Source organism: Scyliorhinus canicula, chromosome 3 (assembly GCF_902713615.1).
Source record: "Scyliorhinus canicula chromosome 3, sScyCan1.1, whole genome shotgun sequence".
Taxonomy (NCBI): Eukaryota; Metazoa; Chordata; class Chondrichthyes; order Carcharhiniformes; family Scyliorhinidae; genus Scyliorhinus; species Scyliorhinus canicula.
The window spans coordinates 133,550,053-133,573,047 of record NC_052148.1 but is presented as its reverse complement, the minus strand read 5'-3'; the positions used below and the strand labels follow the sequence as shown (position 1 = coordinate 133,573,047).

Genomic DNA, 22,995 nt, shown 5'->3' with positions numbered 1-22,995 from the left:
TAAATGTAAATTTTTTTCATTATGGTTCCAATAGCTTTATCAATTGTTTTAAAGTTTGTTTTATGATATTTCAGCTTCTAATTGGTGCTCGTTGTGTTCTCTCTTTAATTGGCTCTGTTTATGGCGGTTAATATGGTCGCCTTCCTTAATTCTAATTACGTTTGCTCAAGAGTCGCCAGGTATCTTTCGATACTGCCACAAGGTTCAAAACCGAATACTGATCAAAGACTCGATACACCAATTAGTAAGTTCAAAATCAATGCTCATTTATTTACACACAGTCAATTATACTCATGCACAAACTCTACCAACTAAACTATCACTACAGTAGTCCCCCTTTATAATGCGGGTGTTGGGGTCCAAGACAGCCACCCGCGTTGCATCCGAGCCGCGGATATCCACGATGGGGGTTTTAAATTTATTTAAAAATCTATGCATGCGCTTCCCATTGTGAGTCTACGGGGGGCGGGGGGAGAGGTCAGACCCCCGTAGACTCACAATGGGAAGCGCATGCATAGATTTTTAAATAAATTTAAAATCCCCATCGTGGATCTAATTAAAACAACCCACAGAAACTTACCAGGAACTTACAAGGTCTTGCTGTCTGCACCCCATCTGCCGCACGTGCTTGCACCCTGCGCTGCATGTTAGTTTCAAAGGCAAGGCTGGGATTCAGTTTTAGGTGTCAGGGCTGTCAACTTGGTGGTTTGGGAACAAGTGGCAGGGGGGTGTCGTGTCTATCCTCGGTCCCAAACCCCTGCAGTTCAGGCCTTTCTCCACACCGCCACCCCCACCCACTCCCCCCCACCCCCACCCTACCTCAACCACTATGGAGGTACCAGCTGTAGCTCTGCACTATCCACTTCCGGACGCTGTGTGAGCTGCTCCTCTCTCACTGAATCTCAGTGAGAGAGGAGCAGCTGGCAGTGTCAATTTCAGCCGGCAGTGTCAATTTCAGCGGCCGGCTCACTTTGATCCGGAGAGGGAAGCTGACAGTTGGGGTCCATAAGGCCCCCCGCCGTATATCGCGAACCGCGGTATTGCGGAGCGTGGTATAACGGGGGACTACTGTACTACTAAAGCCTATACTTAGCTTTGGGCGCCCACTCAGTCAGAGGAACAATGGCCGTTGTCCGGTTCTGAGGCTGCTGGGGCCAAGCTGGTACGGAATAGTAGCTAGGAGCATCTATCTCTTAGCGTGCGTTGACTTTGGACTTACTTGTTCTGGTGCAGCTGCTAGGCAGGCCTCTCGTCGCTGAGAGCCAAGGCCAAGAAGAACGATTCTCTCTTGGGGGCTTCTTCTTATACCCAAAGGGGCTTCGCGCGCTTTTGGGCGGGCCTTGAACTTGGTCCCAATTAATTGGACCGTATCCTGATCATCGGTATCGATTTCCTCCAATGAAGGGGTGGGTGCCCTGATTGCTGGGCGGGTCCTAGGTGGCCGTTGGCCTGCTTTGTTCTAGTCTCCTCTGGTGTGCCGGGGTGTCTGCTTTAGTATCGTTTACCTAAATGTTTCTCTTTTGTCCCCGGAGATGGCTCATTAGTATGGTAATGGCTTTGTAATATCGGTCTTGTCTGGGAGCTACAGCTCCAATCAATAGACAAAGCTTGCACCTGCTTGCTTTCTCAGTATTGTCCATTTTCCCTTCATTCTTTGCAAAGTGCCCATTTTGTAATCGGGACGTGGCCACCCCAGGTGGCTACATAATGTGCATGTCCAAAACTATTTATTTTGCTAAAATTAAATTAAAAATGAAGAATAATTGGTGCATTTTGCTTCTTGGTTTGATCGGCTCTGCGAAGACTTCATTGTGATTGCCTCCTTACTCTGCTTGATGACATCACTGTTGCTGAACACGTAGGCACCTCCTTGACTTGGCACCAAATTCAAAATTAATGCTAGGATAGGGGAAATCTACATTACAGGCTTCGCTAGATCTTTGTGGGCAGCTTTCTTCAAGTACCGTTGCTTTGCCACTTAACACAAAATCCAGGCTAATGCAAACCTTTCTTGATCGTTGTGGGGAAGAGAGCGAGGGCTGCATGTTCTCCAAGATGATGGACTTAAGTTGTTATATTTATGAGGAGAGGAAGGATTTATTTTTGAGCAGCAAACTCTCACTTTTCTGCTGGGAAAGAAGCACTGGATAGGTTTGCAATGATAATCATATTCATCAAGGAGATTACCAGCACAAAACATTAATATGATCCATTGCAAGTGTTACGGACAAAAGAGAGATAGAAATCAACTCTATTGCTTTCATCTTACCAAATGTCCGTAAGTAGAAGGTGTTTTGAATTAGTATTTCAAGAATAAGTGGTGGTGCATTTTCCCAATCCTTTGATTTTGTGATCCAATTTTACTAATATTCCACTACAAACTCAATTTAGGATTAACTCGGACTAGTTTATTTTACACATACCAAACCTGGAAGAGGGGTTGTTAACAATGTTCCAATCTAGAAACTCGTACACAGTAAAAGTGGGGAGGGGGGCTGATGGCAAGACAAGGGATAGAAAATGGAGGAAATGGGTTTTACAGTACAAAGACTACAGAAAAATGAACAAGTTCACGTGAGTTCCCAAGTTCAAGGTCAGAATCCAATGGGGATTTTTTTCACGTAGGCGTTCGAGTTCAGCATTCACTTTTCAATTGGTGCTGATCCCTCTAGGTTAAGTAGGTATGCAGAGATTGAGTTGGTTCTTAATGGCAATGTAACAAAATCTCCCAGGTAAGCCAGGCTAGATGGGTAAGGTGTTGTTGAGCTTGGAGGATCCGGTTTCTTGGCTCACCAATTAGATGTTAAAACCGCAGGCTGTCTGTGAGGCCCAAACCTGCAATGTTAAAACTGTCCAAAGGACAAAGGCTTGGGATATAGACATGTCCTATTAATGGATAATTGCAGCGTAACCATTAGTTTCTGTGCCCCGGCTAGGTTTCCAATGTTTATCATTGGTCATTAGCATTTCTTCCAGTATCAAGATCTTTCTCTTTTGTGATTATTCAGGATGGGGAGCCAGTTTGTCTGTACTTCCTCTGCTTTTGTTGTTTACAAGGGCTTTGTACAATGCAGTGCAAAATCCCAGAAGCTGAAAAAAATAATTAGTTTGCTCTTGAAACTGCTAAGGATAGCTCCCAGACAGAAAGCCAACTTTGTGATCAGGTGACCTGTAGCAGCCATCTTAATTTTCTGAGTTCAGCAAAAAAAAGTAGTTTAACAAAAAAAGCAATTAGCATAAATTTTTGAATATACCGTGTTGGGTTTCATTCCGTGTTGTAGGAACCCAAGTCAAGGAAATAAATTGATTTTATTTTCTACAGTTCCCTCCACATGCCAGCATACAGCATCATCAGATGAAATGGTGGACATTTGTTGCAAGTTTCATAAGAACATAAGAACTAGGAGCAGGAGTAGGCTATCTGGCCCTTCGAGCCGTCTCTGCCATTCGTTTCTGCCATTCAATAAGATGATGGCTGATCTTTTGTGGACTCCGCTCCACTTTCCTGCCCAAACACCATAACCCTTTATTCCTTTATTCTTCAAAAAACTATCTATCTTTATCTTGAAAACATTTAATGGAGGATCCTCGACTGCTTTACTGGGCAAGGAATTCCATAGATTCACAACCCTTTGGGTGAAGAAGTTCCTCCGAAGCGCAGTCCTAAATCTACTTGCCCTTATTTTGAGGCTATGCCCCCTCGTTCTGCTTTCACCTGCCAGTGGAAACAATCTCCCCGCATTTATCCTATCTATTCCCTTCATAATTTTATATGTTTCTATAAGATCCCCCTGCATCCTTCTAAATTCCAACGAGTACAGTTCCTGTCTACTCAACCTCTCCTCGTATTCCAACCCCCTCAACTCTGGGATTAGCCTAGTGAATCTCCTCTGCACACCCTCCAGCGCCAGTACATCCTTTCGCAGGTAAGGAGACCAAAACTGAACACAATACTCCAGGTGTGGCCTCACTAACACCTTATACAATTGCAGCATAACCTCCCTAGTCTTAAACTCCATCCCTCTAGCAATGAGTGACTTCAGTATTCTCTTGTGTATGTCACTGTTTGTCACTTCTGTAAGCAGCATATCTTGCATTTGAGTGTATGTCCAGTAACCTAATACCTAATGAAAAATTGTTATAACTCAAGGTTAGCCAGGTTCTCTTGTGATCTGAACTGGATATTGTCTTTTGCACATGCCCACACTTGCACTTGTCCAATTTTTCCAAAAGTGGACTAAAATACATCAATCTGTAAAATTGGATTGTTAAGCTGACAGCTGTAGTGAATCTACAGAATAATAGATACAAGCTGATAACTAGCTACAGAACCCTCCTTGAGATCAAGAGTGAAAAATAAATAAAACACGATTCCTCTTCAGTGGATTGATTGAATGAATGGTCAGCCTTCTGATTCTAACACCCGGGCTTGGGAAATGTGAGTTTTTCCTGAAACCCAATTGCCTAACATTTTGTCCTGTGTCATATTATCAATTTTTCCAGCAGAGAGTGCACTTCCTCTGATTCAACTGTTCAGTGATACACCACTATGACTTTCAATAAATACGCACCCCGATATTCTCCAAATCTCTTGTCTTAATGACCCTGATATCGAACAATTGATCATGCTTAGAACAGATTAAACATATGCAAAGAACCTCTTCCAACCATTCAAATTTCCTAATTCATCTTTCATGCTGGTGGGATCCAGGTTGTCGAATGGATAATAGGTTGTACTTTTTAAACTAAAGGTTGGGGAGCAAGCTATCACTTTGGATTGGAGCTTGGCTGCACAATTGATGTGGACAGCTTATGGTTCAACTCCAGTATGACAGCAAGAGCTGTTAATATAAGCATGGATACATAGAAAATAGGAGCAAGAGTAGGTCATTCAACCCTTTGAGCCTGCTCCGCCATTCATTAAAATCATGGCTGATCATCAAACTCAGTAATTTGTTCCCACTTTCCTATATCCTTTGATCTCTTTAGCCCCAAGAGCTATATTTAACTACTTCTTGAAAACATACAATGTTTTGGCCTCAGCTGCTTTCTGTGATAGCAAATTCCACAGGCTTACCACTCTCTGGGTGAAGAAATTTCTCTTCATCTCAGTCCTAAATGGTTTACCCTATGACCTTAGATTGTGAACCCTAGTTCCGGACTCCCCAACCATTGGGAACATCCTTCCTGCATCTACCCCATCTAGTATCTAGCCCTGTTAGAATTTTATAAGTTTCTGTGGTGGCACAGTGGCTTGCACTGCTGCAGCACAGCACCAGGGACCTGGTTCAATTCCGGCCTTGAGTGGTTGTGTGGAGTTTTTAAGTTCTCCCCGTGTCTGTGTGGATTTCCTCCGGATACTCCAGTTCCTACAGTCCAAAGATGTGCAGGTTAGGTGGATTGGCTATGCTAAATTGCTCCTTAGTATCCATAAATGTGCAGGTTAGCTGGGATTATGGGAATAGGGCAGGGAAGTGAGCCTATGTAAGATGCTTTTTTGGAGGGTTATGCAGACTCGATGGACTGAATGCCTCCTTCTGCACTGTAGGGATTCTATGCTTCTGTAATTCTTCTAAACGCCAACGAATATAATCTTAATTGACTGAATCTCTCCTCGTATGTCAGTCTTACCATCTCAGAAATCAGTATGATAAACCTTCTCTGCACTCCCTCTATAGCGAGAACTTCCTTCATCAGATAAGAAGACCAAAACTGCACACAATATTCCAAGTGTGGTCTCACCAAGGCCCTTTTTAATTGCAACAAGATATCCCTGCTCCTGTACTCAAAACCTCTTGCTATTTGCTTTCTTTACCGCCTGCTGCACCTGCATGCTTACATTCAGTGACTGGTGCACATGGACACCCAGGTCTCGTTGCACATTCCTCTCTCAATCTAAAGCCATTCAGATAACCTGCCGGAGAATCCCCGCAACCACGCCACCCCACCCTGACGCCGGCACGTGATTCTCCGCAGAGCGGAGAATCGGCGCAATTGGCACGGCGCGTTTGGCGGCCGCTCTAAAAAAGGCAGAGTCCCACTTGCGCCGTCCACACCAGGTTGCAGCCGGTGGGAATTCTGCGCGCGGGGGGGGGGGGAGGGGGGAGAGAGGGGCACCGACCTGGGGGGGGGGGGGGGCTCTGATGGGGCCTGGCCTGCGATCGGGGCCCACCAATCAGAGGGTCGGCCTCTCTCTCCCCGAGCCTATTTTCTTATGCACCAGCCCCATATCTCCTGTGCCATGTTGCGTCGGGGCCAGCGCGTTGAGGGAGACCACTAGGCATGCGCGTGTTGGCGCCGGCACCACTGCACATGTCCGCGTTGATGCCTGCGCCATTGCACATGCGGAGATCCCACGGCGCACAGTTCGCGCCGGAATGGGAGGCTGGAGCGGCGTGAACCGCTCCAGTGCCGTGTTGGCCCCCTGTAGGGGCCAGAATCGGTACTCTCAGTGGCCCGCTCACATCGTCGTGAAATGCGACGGCGCTTCCGACAGCATGGACACTCTGCCGCCGAATGGGAGAATCCCGCCCAGGGCTTCTTGTGTCTCATTTTTAAAAGTTCTACTCTTTAAATAAATAGACTAAGTAAGTAATTTTTATAGAATGTGAAATATTTTTTGAAATTCTGAGGTTGATCCTTGCTCTACTTTGTATCAGTTTCCAGAATAAATTATGCTTAAAATGCAGTCCAACTTAAGAAAAGGCAGTACACAGATTAAAAATAGAACATCATTTGATCATTATTTTTCACTACATTTGAATAAGAATTTGCTTCATGTTTGAATAGGCACCGAGTCAGCAGATGGAAGATATGCTCAAATGCTATTTAAGAATTTATTTGAAGATTATACAGATGCTCTCAGGCCTGTAGAAGACACCGATCTCGCCCTGAATGTCACTCTGAAGGTCACTCTTTCCCAAATTAAAGATATGGTAAGATTTGCTTAATAGCTTATTTTCCTCAATGACTCTCCTTGCTTTTTTCAAGATGTTAATACCATGATTTTGTCCAGCTCCACTGGGTCACTTCCCCTTTTTACCATTTTACCTAAGTGGTTATTCTTCACCTGTGAACCCTGACAGTGAGTGTTAACAGGCTATTCAACTGCCAAAGAGCACCACAGCCAATTTTGCTCTCATCTGATATTTGCACATATGCGCTTTCACCAGAAGCTTCTGAATAGGAATCTGAAACAAGATTTTTGATTCCCCAAATTAGTTGCGTCAAGGTCATGTTTCGCCCTTGATGCTGTCCTGACTGAGAACAGTTCACACAATACAAATCAGAGATTGAACCTGGGATTTTCCCGCTTCGTGTGGCTTAGCTGCTCACTGGATAAGTTGGCTGAGCTATCAAGGGGAACCAACTTGAAATTTTTTGTCTATTTAGCACTTATCTGGATAAAATGCAATATATAAATTTCAATTAGAACTTAATCCATATGCAGTTTGAGGAGCAAAATTCTAATCTGATAATTATTTTAAAAAGGCACGACAAAAAATTGAGTAATGTTATCGTTGAATGCTTAAGATGTCAATATTCAATTTTCAATACCACATTACGCATTGAATATTTATATAATGCCATTGGCAACAGGAATGGACCGTTCAGCCCCTTGAATCTTTTATACTATTTAATCTGATCATAGCTGATCTGTTCCTCAATTCCTGTACCATATCATTTATTACTCAGCCTATCAGGTTCACTCTCACTCTCACTTCTGATCCACTAAATTCTGGGTTCAAGTCCTGCTCCAGGACCTGAGCACAATAATCATCCTGACACACCAATGCAGTACTGAGGAAATACTGTACTATTGGGCACGATCTATCTATGAAAGATAATGGGCAAGTTGCAAAAACTCCGGTTCAGATAGATGTCTTCATATGGCATACTTTGCTGATGAATTAAAAAGCCAATCCTAGAGAGCCGGTTCTGTCTCAAGTGCTGCAGCATGAAGCTTCAAAGTATCACTGTGGGTTGCTTTTTCAACATTGACACCTGTTGCCAAGCTGCTGTAACCACTGGTCACCGTGGTGCACCTCGGCCCGCAAGTGGTGATGGCATTTTCCTCAGTCATCATCATCATGAGCCCACTCCCCAATGCCCGTGAGTAGGAGTTTCCCTTCCTGAATGCAGCCCATCACACTCGCTGCCGTCAGCAGGCTTGTTTGCTAAAAATAATCCGCTCCCCGACTGGAAACCTGAAGTTGCCCCAGCTCCGTCCCAGTGCAAGTAAGTTGGGGTCCATAAGCCCCCCCGCCGTATATCACGAACCGCGGTATTGCGGGGCGCGGTATAACTGGGGACTACTAACAGGATGCTGCCACTGAGCCAAAATGACTTCTGGTGACCACATAATGAGTAATGTTGTAGATGAATTTCAGTGCCAGCATGATGCCAGGTATGTAGGCAGTACGTCCCGATGATTGCTGGATCGTATCAAACAGCATATCCTTTTGACTGTTCACACTGGGCATAGTACTGACTGTACTCAAACAGCCTGTGCTTGCGAAACTCTGAACATAGTGTCCAACATGAGATGTGATTCGGAAATTGGGCAATACTTACTGAACAGTCCTGATTGTGCTAAAGATTACACTGGCAGTCAATTTAAGATCATTAGTCAGGCGCACAGTGTGGCTCATTTACACGTGCGCATGTGCGAGAAACTACACATTCACACACTGCGTTCTATCCTCTGCAAACAGAAAGGACATGTCCATACATGTTTTTTTTCAACTAAACAAAAGCTTGAGGGACAGCCATTTCCTGGTTCATTCCCCACGGCAATGCCATTATCAATCACGGTTGACCTGCTTGGTTTGAATTTAATAACAAAAGTTTGGTGGTTAATTGTTCACAGGTACATTTTCCATGGTAATGCCGCTACCAATCTGAGTCCATTTGCCAACTAATCAGCATACTCTTCTCATGCAGTATAAATTGTTCCCTTTGAGATTTGGTATACTTGCAAATCTGTCCTGATGAGTGCAAATTGAAAAATTTTGACAGCATGTACATTTTGCTTCAACAATATTTAAGATCAAGAAGTTGATTATATTTTGAGGGAGAATATAAAATAAAATTGTAATAGTATTTGAATTATAATTACTTTTGAGGCGATTTTCGTTTTCATACTTGTAGGATGAAAGGAACCAAATTTTGACTGCTTACCTTTGGATTCGACAAATCTGGTTTGATGCTTTTCTTAAGTGGGACCGAGACAAATATGATGGACTTGATGCTATCCGAATACCCAGTGGCTCTGTATGGAGACCTGATATAGTTCTATATAACAAGTAAGTTGGAATACCATTACAATTCCACAGTTTTTGCACTTCCAAAGAGCGTGGTTGTCATGCTGTGAGATGTCCTTTGAAAATTGCTGCATAAATGAATCTTTTTTTTAAACAATTGCACAAACCTTAATGTTTAAATAATCATCTCTGTTTGATGTATATATCGATATCAAGATGCCTCAATAAAATGTTTTTCAAAAAAAATAATCATCATTGCCAGTAAAATTTAATGTAACCATTTATTTAAATTAGTAGAAACGGTTTGCCCTTAGTTTGTATCATAGGAAACTTGTGAAAGCATTCTACAATCTCCTCTTTCCAGAGGAGAATTCCTCTGCCAATTTGTTTTGTCCAGTCAATATGAAGATTATAGCTCCCCACAAGTACGAAGTTGACTTGTTAAAAGTTACAATTATTTCTTGCTTAATGAATTGAAAGAGGTCATGCACCCATTTTGGGAATTTCATTCCCCTTGCTCCATTTATTTCATCTGTCTCTGAACAAGTAATTTGAAACTAAAACAGCTCTCCCTGTCACAAATATTGTCACCTTCCTGTCTCTTTTCTATTTTGTCTTTTCTGTTTTGTTTCTTTTACAGCTATATGAGGCCATGAACATCCATGTTTATATTGCATCTATTAAATCTACACCTTTTGACACAGGTGCTCCAGTTTAATTCCCAACTTGAACATTGCAATATATATGCTTTGTTTTTTGTTTAAAGATATTCCATTCCTCTTCATTTCCTCTTTTCTGCGGGTTAATGCATTGTTTCTGTGTCTCACTCTTCTCCTTGCCGACAAGTGTCTGATTAAATTTCCATCCTTTTCCTTTTATTTTTTTTAACTAAATTCTTCTTTGCATATTTATCTAATTGATTAAAATCTTACTCTTTCTCTGCCTCCCATTGTTTCTAATTTAAATCATGGAAACATCTTGTAAACTTCCAGCCACTCGGAGTGGGCGTCCACAATTATTATGAACATAGAGCCCATAAACAGTCCAGTAAAATCCACGCGGAGATGAATCCATGGACGACCTGACCAGTCCCAAGGGTGGAGAGGAGCTGAAGACAGAAGGTTCTGAAATTTCTGCAACGCCAGGCAGCTTTTTACATTGATACACCAAACATAGCTCTGGGCTGTCATTTTAATTTTTGAAACCCCGAATGGCTAGCTTGCAAACTACACCCAACACTATTATGCTACCCTCCAAACTCAGCTCGGAAAACTTCTGAGTGAAAACAATCCAAGACGCCAGAACAGTCTCCTTTTTACTGCTGTTGAGTAACGTGTAGCAAAGTTTCGCCAATACCAGGTCCCACTGCATCCATGCATGCACTCAAGAAGCTGTCACCGGTAATGTGTCCATAAAATTCACCGAACGGTGTTGAACAAGTGTACTCTCAATGGCAAGCAGGATTGCCCACCACTGGATCCTGGCTGACTCAATAGGCGGAATGTTCTTGTTCTCTCAGCAACGGCCCGTTATGATAATGAAATGCAGTCCATACACATTGATGGAATGTTTTACTTCCAAAGATGACAGCCAGGCCTTCCTTCTCCATTTGTGCATACCGGCACTTGGTGCCACCAAGGTCCATAAGGCAAATACAATTGGGTGCTCTGTGCTGCCATCTCCCTCATGGGCCAGCACCGTCCCGATGCCATAAGGAAAACCACCACACTTTAAAATCAGGGGCCTAGCTGGGTCATAGTGCGTCAGGAATTGTTTTGAAGAACGGCGTCTCTTTATGACTGCGATTGACTTGTCTTGAGATGCACCCACAACTATTTGTGGTCATTCCATAACACACAGTGGAGCCAATAGGGAGGCCACATTTGCAATTAATTTGCCATGATAAAAGAACCAAAGCTCAGTGTATTTCTGTGAGATGGGGACTTTATCATCGATTGGGTGTAACCCACCACTGTCCATGTGGTATCCAAGGTAGGACACTGCCTTGGCACGGAAAACACATTTACTTAGTTTCAATCGGGGCCCACATGGGCGAAACACGGTGTACCTCCTGGAGATTTGCCATGTGTTCCTGCTCCGTGGAACCGATGATAAGAACATCATCTAAGTAAATGACCACTTTTGGCAAGTCCTGTGAGATGTTTTCATTCACTCTCTGAAATATCACAGGGGGTGACGAAGCCCCAAATGGAAAGTGGGTGTATTCGAACAATCCCCGATATGTATTTATTGTGGCAATTTTTTTTCACTCTGCTCCACCTATAGGTATGCGTGGCTCAAATCTAACTTCGTAAATGGACAGCCCCCGGTCAACCGAGCATATAGATCCTTGACCCAGGGCATCAGGCAGCGGTCCAATTATGAAGCCCTGTTTGTGGTAAGCTTGAAGTCCCCAAACAGCCGGACAGTTTTAACCAGGTTTCATCACTGGCACCACAGCCCAGATCGCAAACTGCATGGGTCGAATGATCCCCAGATCTTTTAAACGTTGCAGTTCTGCGTTCACTTTCGGAAGTAGCACATACAGAACCAGCCTCGTAAGGAAATACTGGGGCTGAGCAGCAGGACCATCATAGATGAGGGGCTGGATTCTCCGAGCCACCTCACCAGAATCGCAATCGGCGCTGGGGCGGAGAATGGGCGTTTATGCCGAAATCCGGTCCCCGGAAAATCGCTCGGGAGTCTCTTGTGGCGCGGGTAGGGGGCCATTGATAGATCCTCCCCCCCCCCCCCCCCCCCGCGATTCTCCGAGGAAAACGGGCCGAATTCCCGACGGAGTGGTTCTAACCACCTATCGGCCGTCGGAACGGTCAGTGGCGGCTGCGGATTCAGTCCGCGGCCACCCTGTTAGGGGGTGGGGGGACCATTCACTGGGGGAGCCTCATGGACTGCCAAGGGAGCGATCGGGCGGCAGGAACCCGCGGGCACGTGATATCGGGGGGGGGCTTACATTTCTGGTGCCGCTCTGCGGTCCGAGTCCGCCATGTCCCACGGGACGGCCCCTGCAGGCCGCCACCTAACGCATGCGTGGACTCCCGACCGGACGTGCGGTGCCCCCTATCCGCTGCCAGAGCTCCGAGAAGTACTCTGGGGCCCTGCTAGCCCCCTGCAGGTAGGAGAATTATTCGGGACTTTCTTAAGGAAAGCCCTCGGTGATTTGCCAGCGTTTTTACGCTGCGGTGGGGACAGAGCCCCATTATTGGAGAATCCGGCCCCTGGTATCTGGCACCTTTAATTTTGCCCAGAACTTCCTGGGAAACCTTCGGATATTTGTTCAATACATGGTAACAATAGCTGGAACTCATTCAGAATATTTGTTCCAATCAAATTAAAGGACCTACAAACAGCCTCTTCTTAGTAAATTTGGACCCGAACCATGTACAACCACCAGGCGGAAGGCAGACCACCAGCTGTCCATATGTCACCGGCATCACGGTGGTCCCCACAATTTCCAATGGTTCCCCTGTATAAGTGGCCAATCAGCCTCGGTATCCCACAAGGTTAGCGGCATGATTCCCATCCGCAGCCGTCAAAACGTGTGGAGGTCGACAATGGAGACGGCAGCCCTTTTGTCCAACTCCATTAGTACAGGGTGACCATTAAGCTTCAAAGTAATCCCAATCGGCGGATTAAGCAATCATCGTTGTCCTCCAGGGTATCCACGAGCAAAGCCCTTGATGCACTATCAATTACGACGAGACGAGAGTAGAGTGTAATCGAGGCTTTATTACGCAGAGATGTGTAGCCTCCCGCAGCTGCTGCCGAAATGGCTGCAGCTCGGAGAGCCCACACATTTATACTCTGCCTACTGGGTGGAGCCAGCAGGCCGGGATCAACCCCCGTACCTGTAGTACAGGGGCCTTACAGTAATACTCTCGTATGCAGTATATACAATACAACAGTGGTGACTACCACAGCCCTCGACTGGGGTGATTGCTGTTGTGGGTGACATGCCTTGTGCTGCACTGGGCGGCCCTAGACCACAATGGCAGCATTGTTTCCGGCCCTCACTGTTCTCCTTGGATGAAGTATCCCATCAGACTGCGGCAGCGCCCGTAAACCGAACTCTGCCATAAAGTTATCTCGGGCCTGCTCTGTCTGAGGAATTCTGGCTGGACCGGCAAAATCCATGACTGATATGTCTGAACGCAAGGGCGACCCAAGATATGCACAATGGACCCTTGCAGTTCCTGTACACTCTTCTCCACGTGTTCGTGAGAGAGAGAAAGTAGAGCAGCTTGTTTTAAATCCGGTGTAGTTTCCGCTAACACCTTCTGTTGAGTCGCCAAATTATTGATACCACTCACGAGTCTGTCCCTTAATGAGTCTGGCCCTGAACATTTCTGAGAGGGACGGCCCGAAATCGCAGTGCTCAGTCAGCCAAGCGCCGCAAACAAGTTTTAAAAGTCGGTAACCGCCTCACCAGGGGAGCGTATTGCCGTTTTAAATTGGTACCTCTGCTTAATCACAGACGGCTTGGGGTCGTAGCGGTCTGAAATCATTGCCACAATTTCATTGAATAAACTGAAATCCGTTGTAGATGGGTTGGGCAAACTTTTGATGATGCCAAATATCTGGGATCCGCAGGTGGTCATAAGGGGAACTTTTTATCAGTCTGTGTCCCCCCCATTATACCGTTCGCTTGGAAGAAGTATCACATGCGCTCTGCGTACTGATTCCAATCCTCCAGCCCTGCATCGAAGACATCCAATTCACTGAACAACAGCATCTTAATCTATACAATGTACTGTACTCGATACAAACCTCCGGCGGATAGGCGAATCGATGGGCAAGTCCAGAACTTCCATAAATCCTTGTCACCAATATAATAACTCCTAAGCTGGAAAAGCTGCCCATGAAGATGAATTTATTTACATATTTGCAATAGTATGCGTGCTGCAGCATTGGCAAGGTAGTTCAGTGGTTAGCTCTGTTGCTTCATAGCAGCAGAGTCCCAGGTTCGATTCCTGGCTTGGGTCACTGTCTGTGCAGAGTCTGCACATTCTCCCTGTGTCTGCATGGGCTTCCTCTGGGTGCTCCAGTTTCCTCTCACAAGTCCAGAAAGGTGTGTTGTTAGATCATTTGGACATTCTGAATTCTCCCTCCGTGCACCTGAACAGGCGCCGGAGTGTGGCGACTAGGGGATTTTCACAGTAACTTCATTGCAGTGTTAATGCAAGCCTACTTGTGAAAATAATAAAGATTATTATTATCTCCTTCCCAGTGCAATCCTAGCTGGGAGGATTTGTTCCACCAGGCCCTAGTTGGGCCTGCTTTTATACTTTACTCATAATGAGCCCACGGTGGTTGGGCCCCACTCCCTATCTCGGGAGCTTGTTGTCCACGACTCCCACAAAGAGATCAATGATTGTTTCCCCATCATTCTTGTTGGGGTTATTATGACGGCCTACTTTTTAAAATTCATGTGATCTTAGAGGAGCAAAAATGTTCCTCCCAGCTACACTGCACTCTGGCCAGCTGCAATAGGCTGCTTCCACTGTCATACTCTACCTGCTTCGTCAGCTCTGGTACATACCTGGGGGACATTGCTGGCAAGGCTCGTGGCAAAAAACTTGTTTTCCAAGTTGTGAAAGCTGCCTGTCAAGACATTGCAGTTTGCAAATTGTTAACGTTATTGAAATAAAGCCCGAGACAGTGTCAGTTCTGAGCCCGAAATTTGTCCAATATAGATTTTACCAGTATAAATCTGAACAGAAGAGTGAACAAAATAACAATCCTGCCTTTATTTTCTTTGTGAATTCCAGTTTGGTGGAAAGGGTGCGGAAACTTTGAGGATTTTCACATGTTTAATGCCTTCCCTTCCTAAACGAAACGTGTGTGGAGGCAAGGCAGTGAACAAACAGGTTTTCACCTTCACTGTCTGGGTATTAAATTGGCAGAGCAGATTACCCTCCCATCATACAACCTGTCTGACATTCTGCACTGAAATCAATGGAATGGAAATAAGGTTGGATTTGTGAAGGTCAGCTGAACTGCTCAAAGAGTTACCTGAGAACGTACTGCCGCTGGAGGGTGTGCAGAGGACTAGGTTAATCCCAGAGTTGAGGGGTTTGGATTACGAGGAGAGGTTGAGTAGACTGGGTCTGTATTCGTTGGAATTTAGAAGGATGCAGGGGGATCTTATGGCAACATATAAAATTATGAAGGGAATAGATAGGATAGATACGGGCAGGTTGTTTCCACAGGAAGGTGAAAGCAGAACTAGGGGGCATAGCCTCAAAATAAGGGGAAGTAGATTTAGGACTGAGTTTAGGAGGAACTTCTTCACCCAAAGGGTTGTGAATCTATGGAATTCCTGGCCCAGTGAAGCAGTCGAGGCTCCTTCATTAAATGTTTTCAAGATAAAGATGGATAGTTTTTTGAAGAATAAAGGGTTATGGTGTTTGGGTGGGAAAGTGGAGCTGAGTCCACAAAAGATCAGCCATGATCTGATTGAATGGAGGAGCAGGCTCGAGGGGCCAGATGGCCTACTCCCGCTCGAAGGGCCAGATGGCCTACTCCCGCTCGAAGGGCCAGATGGCCTACTCCTGCTCGAAGGGCCAGATGGCCTACTCCCGCTCGAAGGGCCAGATGGTCTACTCCTGCTCGAGGGGCCAGATGGTCTACTCCTGCTCGAGGGGCCAGATGGCCTACTCCTGCTCGAGGGGCCAGATAGCCTACTCCTGCTCGAGGGGCCAGATGGCCTACTCTTATTGTCACCCAGTGGTGGAGGTGAATATCCACGCTATTTGTTTAAAGGAAGCAGAATTAAAACCTCATTTAAAAGGTGGTTTTACTGTTGGAGAAAAGGATTGAGTACCTTAACAATGACCTCGTGGCCCAAATTTCAGCAGAAGACCTTTCTCCGGAAACAGCTCGTGCCTCGAGGAAGAAATGCCTTGGGAGAGAATGAGGGAGGGATAAAAATCAAAAGTGGGTAAAGTTAATTTTTTGGTGGCTATTTCATTTGTGCTGATGACATGACTGAATATTTTCTCAAGACCTTTTGGTAACTGACTTACATGGATGTTTTGATAACTTGCTATTTTAGAGCTGATGATGAGTCTATAGGATCCATGGAGACTAACGTGGTGTTAAGATATGACGGGCAGATTACGTGGGATTCTCCAGCGATTACAAAGAGCTCGTGTGTAGTAGATGTGGCCTACTTCCCATTTGATGATCAGAGATGCAATCTTACCTTTGGTTCTTGGACCTACAATGGAAATCAGGTCGACATCACTAATGGACTTGACAGTGGAGACCTGACTGATTTTGTGGAGAACGTAGAATGGGAAGTACATGGAATGCCAGCAACAAAGAATGTAATAACATATGGGTGTTGTTCAGACCCTTATCCAGATGTCACCTATACATTAATCCTCAAAAGGAGGTCTTCCTTTTACATTTTTAACTTGTTGATCCCATGTGTAATGATCTCATTCCTAGCACCATTAGGATTTTACCTACCAGCTGATTCCGGAGAGAAGGTATCTCTTGGTGTGACTGTGCTCCTAGCACTGACTGTGTTTCAACTGATGGTTGCAGAAAGCATGCCTCCATCTGAAAGTGTTCCACTGATTGGTAAGTGACCAGCTTTAAACATCAGTAAAGTTGTCAATGCAAGGTTATGCAACAAATTATGGGCTGGAAAGTAATTGACAGTTCTGCAATTGGAAAGTTTCTATAATGTATATTGTGACAAAATTTATCACCCCATCCAGACCCTTACTTGAAACAAAATTATTTCAAATTAGATTTGTAAATTAGAAATGCATATCGTTAGATTTGTTTCCAAGTAGACCTCTTTAGTTATTGTGCAGCAGAAGCAAAACACAACTTGTTCACATCTGTAACACTTGAACAATGCTCATTGGGGTTCATTTCCTCAAGATGTCTTCCACTGTACTGCTGTAACTATTACTTGCCGATACTATTGACGTGCCTAAACTAACTTTATGTCAAACGTGGAATAGGCATTGGCTTTGCAATGAGTGTATGCAGATGGATTAGCACTCTCCAGTACCACGTTTCCCCCCCCCAAAAATAATAAACATGGGCATGTCAGTTCTTAATTCTACTAATTGAGCATTGGTTTAAGGGATCTCCGAATCCCTGTATTTATCGGGTCCGTTGTGTGGTAAACTTTTGTTTAAATAGGGCCATTGATTGCAGCCGCTTTCAATCTGGGGGTTCAGGACTGTGGCAGGGGCCTGCAGCCATGGTGCTGGCTCCATCATCAGACTTCCCATTTCCTCGACTCATTAAGCACTAAGTTCCCTGTGCTGCACTCAACTGCTGCCTCAATTCCCAAATTTGGGCCTCTCTGCTGATGACTTATTTGTGACACTCTAAAGACTGCTTTTACATCTTTCGCTTCCTTTTCTTCTCTCTACCCCTCTCCACATTAAATTTATTCTCCCTCACTTCCACTTACATTTTATCAACTGACATTGATGCCACAATTCTACACACTCCCATTTAGCCCTTTCCTTTTCTAACTTGTCAGGAGCCATTTAATGGAAACGTTTCTAAGTGTGGCAGTGAGTAGGACGAGGCCGTCCCCGCTATAAAATGTTAATTAGTCCACTTTAAAAAAAATATATATATCTATTCTCCTTTTTCACATTTTCTCCCAAATTTACACCCAACAATAAACAATAATCAATAACGAATGCAATGTCTATCCCCATATCAATAACAATAATCCCATCCTCCCACCAATAACACATACAGGCCCCCTCCCTTCAACACTCCGCACCCCCTCACATGTTCGATGTAATCCAATTAATTAGTCCACTTAACGAAACCCCACGGGCTTCACACTGCAAATGACTGTCCGCTGGCTGATTTTCCTGGACCACTCTCGACAGTCCCCTGCTAACAAGGGAGAGCAGCACTTGTCCCCAAGAGCCAACCAGCCATCTAGGGGTAGTCCTTGAAGAGATTGGGGATGTCCGAGTGCCCCAGGTTGTTGCTGTCGTGCACACTCCCGGGGGAAGCATGCACAAACGTACATGATCTTCATGTGGTGTTTGCACATGAGCTGGACGTTCAGGGAGTGGAACCCCTTCCTGTTGATGTAGGGCACTCCCAGATGGCTTGGTGAGTGCAAGTCGACATACGTACCATCTATTACCTCCTGGACCAGGTGGGGAAATCTGTCCGAGCATCCTGTTGGGCCTGGTCCATGTCAAAGTTTATATAGTTCGCTGCCCAGGCAAAAGGCATCCATAACCTCACGGATGCAACTGTGGGCTGTATCTTGTGAGATGCCACATGAGTCCCGACTCGAGCCCTGGAATGATCCTGAAGCGTAGCGGTTCATGGCTGCGGTGATCTTGATGGCCACCACGAGCAGGCATCCTCCTTCCCATGGGTGCCAAGTCCAAAAGGACATGGCGCAGGTGCCGCACCATGGCACACTCTGTCTATGATTTGTTCGAAAGACCAGCGACATCTGTACACTTTGGGCCGTCACGGATCTCTCCCTCTGGATCCCCTCCCTGGCCTGATGGACAGCCGAGTTCTCAGGGTGTGGGGCAGGACCCTGCACATGGGCCGGTGCCTCGAGCCTCTTTTGACACTGCTGCCGCCTCTTCCGACGCCTGACCTGCCAGCAGCACCATGGGGGCAGCTTCCATGGGGTCCAAGATATCGTCCATTCCATGTAATATCTGTAACTAATTAAGAGGGTGTGAGACAGACAACCAGCAGTGTCTTCCTCCCTGGGACCTTCTATTCCCCCATTGCTATCCAACCCGCCCTGCCCATGAATCTCAGGCCGCACCAGGGTCCCTGTTCACTGGACCCCACACGCGGTACCCCAGACACCCACACATTACCTGGACCGGGTGCTGGTCCCCTTCCCAGTGCGCACACCGACACTCTGGCCGGCAACATGTCCCCGGTGCTAGGGCTCAGCTCTTGGATTTTCAGATGTTGGCTGCTGCATCTGTGGTGTTGTCTCCCACAGTGTTCAGGGGCAGTGTCCAGGCATCACAGTCTAATTGCCACATGCTACATGGCATGCCAATCCAAGGGGATCCACTTGGGAGGTGTGAAGTGCTCACTTAGCTACAATTATGAATTTCCAAATTGCAATAGCCTTCAAACACGAAGACAGAGCCTCCGCTGCCAGTGGGAGTTATGGGTGGTCTGTGGGGCTGGCGGGTTGGGCTGGGATCGCCCCCAGAATGGGGATGCATGTTCCAGGGATTGGCTTGGATGTTTGTGGGTGCTGAGACACCCATCTTCACCCCATCCCCAGTCCATGGGCAACTTCCCAACCCCCATGCCCCACAACTCTCTCCACTGATGGTGGGCCATCCCAACCGGGATTGACGCCCCAGGGGCTCAACCCCCCACTCAGAGCACTGGGGCAGCAAACCCAGTGTCCCAAGGCTCACTGCCTGGGAGCAAAAATGGCTACTCATCTCCTTGGGTCCCCACTTCATGTTTTTAAAAAGATATATTAATCAGTGCCTGTGTGGCCACTTGCTGGGGAGGTGTTTAGACCATTGGGTTGGGGGGGGGGCGGTGTTAGATAGAGCTTTGTTCCCGTTAATTGAATGGAGTTGGCCTTAAGTAGTGATTATGGTATCTCGCTACATTCTGGCGGGTTCCTCATTTTGCAAACAGGAGCAGGCCTGTTAGATCGCAAACTGGTTGGAGCCTGGCGCAGTACCCGCTTTTGGCCTCTCCCGAGATCTAACGACCTCATTGCACTCTTGTTTAAGCTCCACATGGCCATTAAATTGCGCCTGCCATTTTCCTCTGTGATTGCTTATTTACTACTGCTTCACTGTCACTAACCTTCACTGTCACTAAACCGCTCTTGGTTGCTTAACGCATTCCCAAATTATCGTCCATTGGATAAGCCATAAAGGTACAACTTGTCCTTATCTGTCTGGCATTGATTTTGCTGTGATTGGCTGTTTATATGTTCTATTCAATTCAGCAATATTGATGTAATTCGTAAGTGTTGCATCTTTGTGTGGAACTTTCCATTCTCTGCACAGAGGGCAGGTTAAGGTGAGAAAACAGCTGTTTTTCTCTCCAGTGCAGAAACATCCTGGAGACATGGCCCACACCATCATGTTAGTGGGCAGGGTCGGATAAAACCGATAGCTGGGATTCCAAGTGGACGCCCGGATCACCGATAGACAGCACACAGATCTCCATCCCCCACAGTCAAGGGGAACCCTCACCCTCCCAACCACTAAGGGAAACTCCCCCTGCCCCATGGAGCTCCCCAGAGGGCCTCCCCAGCACTGGCCCCTGGCATCATCTGGATACTGCCTGGGCATGTCCCCCCCACACCCGGAGGCTATACTTACCTGTGCTCCCCCAGCAGGTCCCTTTTGCCTAGATCCCGTTTCCTGTTTATAACAACCATTTTGAAACCTTGCCGACAAATTCTTAGGTTAGCTGCTCGTCTCTTCTTGTGATATTTATTTGCTTTTCTTAGTTTCTCTCTTCCTCGCTAGACTTTTTATGTTCTACTTGGTTCTCATTTGTATTACCAACTCTATCTATAATTCCCGCTGCCTCAAAAAGGCAGCCAGCATAATTAAGGACCCCACGCAACCCGGACATACTCTCTTCCACCTCCTTCCATCAGGAAAAAGATACCAAAGTTTGAGGTCACATACCAACCGACTCAAGAACAGCTTCTTCCCTACTGCCATCAGACTTTTAAATGGACCTACCTCGTATTAAGTTGATCTTTTCTCTACACCTTGCTATAACTGTAACATTATACTTTCTTCCTTATGTACGGTATGCATTGTTTGTACAGCATGCAAGCAACAATACTTTTCACTGCATAGTAATATATGTGAGAATAATAAATCAAATCAAATCAACCTGAAGTCTGCCACATGCCCCTTTGACCCACCAGCTTGATAAATTTACTTATTTATGACAAACTGTCCGTGGCAAAACATTTCAAACCAAAAGTCACTGTGATAGACACCTGCCAAGGCACTGAAAAATGGCTGGTGCCTTTGAGCAGAAACCCAGGAAGGAGAGAGAGGGTAGAAACTGGCAACAGCAAGGTAACTCCTGTAAAAAAACACAAAAACAAGGAAGAAAGGCATGGACTGTACTAATGGGAGGAAATGAGTACATAATCTGGCTTTAGGAAGCATTTAAATAGATGAGTTTTATTATGGCAATTTTACTCATCAGCATACTTGTGCATTGGGAAGAATGCACCAAAAGAATACATTGTACATATTACCTGTGGAGACAACAGCTTTGATGAATCAAATGACCCTTAATTCTACGCCTGGTCCTAAAATAACTTGCAAATTTTTTGAGTTTTGCGATTAAATCTTTTAATCCATTCTAATATTTGTTTCTCTTTATTCTGCAGGTAAATACTACATAGCAACAATGACAATGATCACAGCCTCTACTGCACTAACCATTTTCATCATGAATATTCACCACTGTGGGCCAGAAGCCAAACCAGTTCCAAATTGGGCAAAAGTGATCATATTGCAATACATGTCAAAGATCTTTTTTGTGTATGACATTGGTGAAACCTGCACAGTGGTGCAAAAGGAAGATAAAAAAAAAAATTATAGACTAGAGGCAGATAATTCTAAAACAAATGGAAAATTCAGAAAAGAGCAAGAGTTAACAATAAAGGCTCAGCTATCTAAAAATTACCAATGTACCAACACAATTTTGAAGGAGGAAGCTACCCTGTCTGTGATACCTGTGCAGCAGTGTCCATTATGCAACCAGAAAGTACCCAACGGACATTTTGATGAAAGCATAGCAGGCAGTTGTGTCAGTGAAGAGGATCTTAACATGTCCTCCTGTTTCTGTTACTTGCATCGAGGCAGGGTGGCAAAAAATATTGAATTTATAGCCAATTGTTTTAGAGAGCAAAAAGTAACCAATGCTAAATCTGCTGAGTGGAAGAAGGTAGCTAAAGTAATGGATCGTTTCTTCATGTGGATTTTCTTTGTCATGGTGTTTTTCATGAGTATCTTAATTGTAGGGAAGGCAACATAACTTTATTTCCACATCTTATAATTGCGTATGCAAGTAAACATATAATTACTTCGGTCTCGCAGTTTTATACTTTGGTACTAGTGAAGTTTCAAATAGATAACCATTTAACTCTCAGCTTTTTAAGTTAATGAACCCTTGAAAGTTATTATGAACCTGAATATAGAATCCATCCGCTCTCTACATTCAATTTTTTGGGTCAATAGGTTTTATTGTTTTTCAGATGTTCAATCTGTTTTTTATAAAGGAGGATGTTATTATTTAACTAATTATAGCATAGCACGAGGTTTAGACAGCAGCAATTTCCTTTTTGTGGAGTCGCAAGACATGCAACTCTAGAAAACATTTGCCGAATTGAAGAATTTTACTGGTCTGTTTGCTGTTGTGTACCTAATATTGCTACTTGACTACTCCTATAAATAACTTTTGAATTGCCTCTTGCGTCTATGGAGATAAGTGAATTAATGGTTGACCAGGTTCTGAAATAGTGTCACATTTCCAACCATTCACCTGCACTCTGCACAGGAGGTGTCCATACTGACATGGCACTTTTTTTGTTTTTTTGGAATGTTGGATTAGTTTTAGTTAAGGTGTTACTATTAAATTCAGCACATTAAGGGGTTAAATCCAAATATCATATCATCTATCTGGGAATGCATATTTGACCCAATAACCACAATTAGAT

The 22,995-nt window shown here is 45.0% G+C and overlaps 1 protein-coding gene across 4 annotated transcripts in view; it reads left to right on the top strand.

Annotated features, from left to right (window-relative positions):
• Nucleotides 1-22,746, top strand: part of chrna9a (cholinergic receptor, nicotinic, alpha 9a) — a 29,531-nt gene extending 6,785 nt beyond the window's left edge. For all 4 annotated transcript variants that reach the window (XM_038791372.1, XM_038791371.1, XM_038791374.1 and 1 more), the window contains 4 exons: nucleotides 6,790-6,935; nucleotides 9,151-9,305; nucleotides 16,336-16,868; nucleotides 21,664-22,746. In XM_038791372.1, the coding sequence (XP_038647300.1) occupies nucleotides 6,790-6,935; nucleotides 9,151-9,305; nucleotides 16,336-16,868; nucleotides 21,664-22,313 (1,484 nt within the window). In that variant the 3' untranslated portion in view covers nucleotides 22,314-22,746. The remainder of the gene's footprint in view (nucleotides 1-6,789; nucleotides 6,936-9,150; nucleotides 9,306-16,335; nucleotides 16,869-21,663) is intronic.
• Nucleotides 22,747-22,995: the final 249 nt, after the last annotated feature.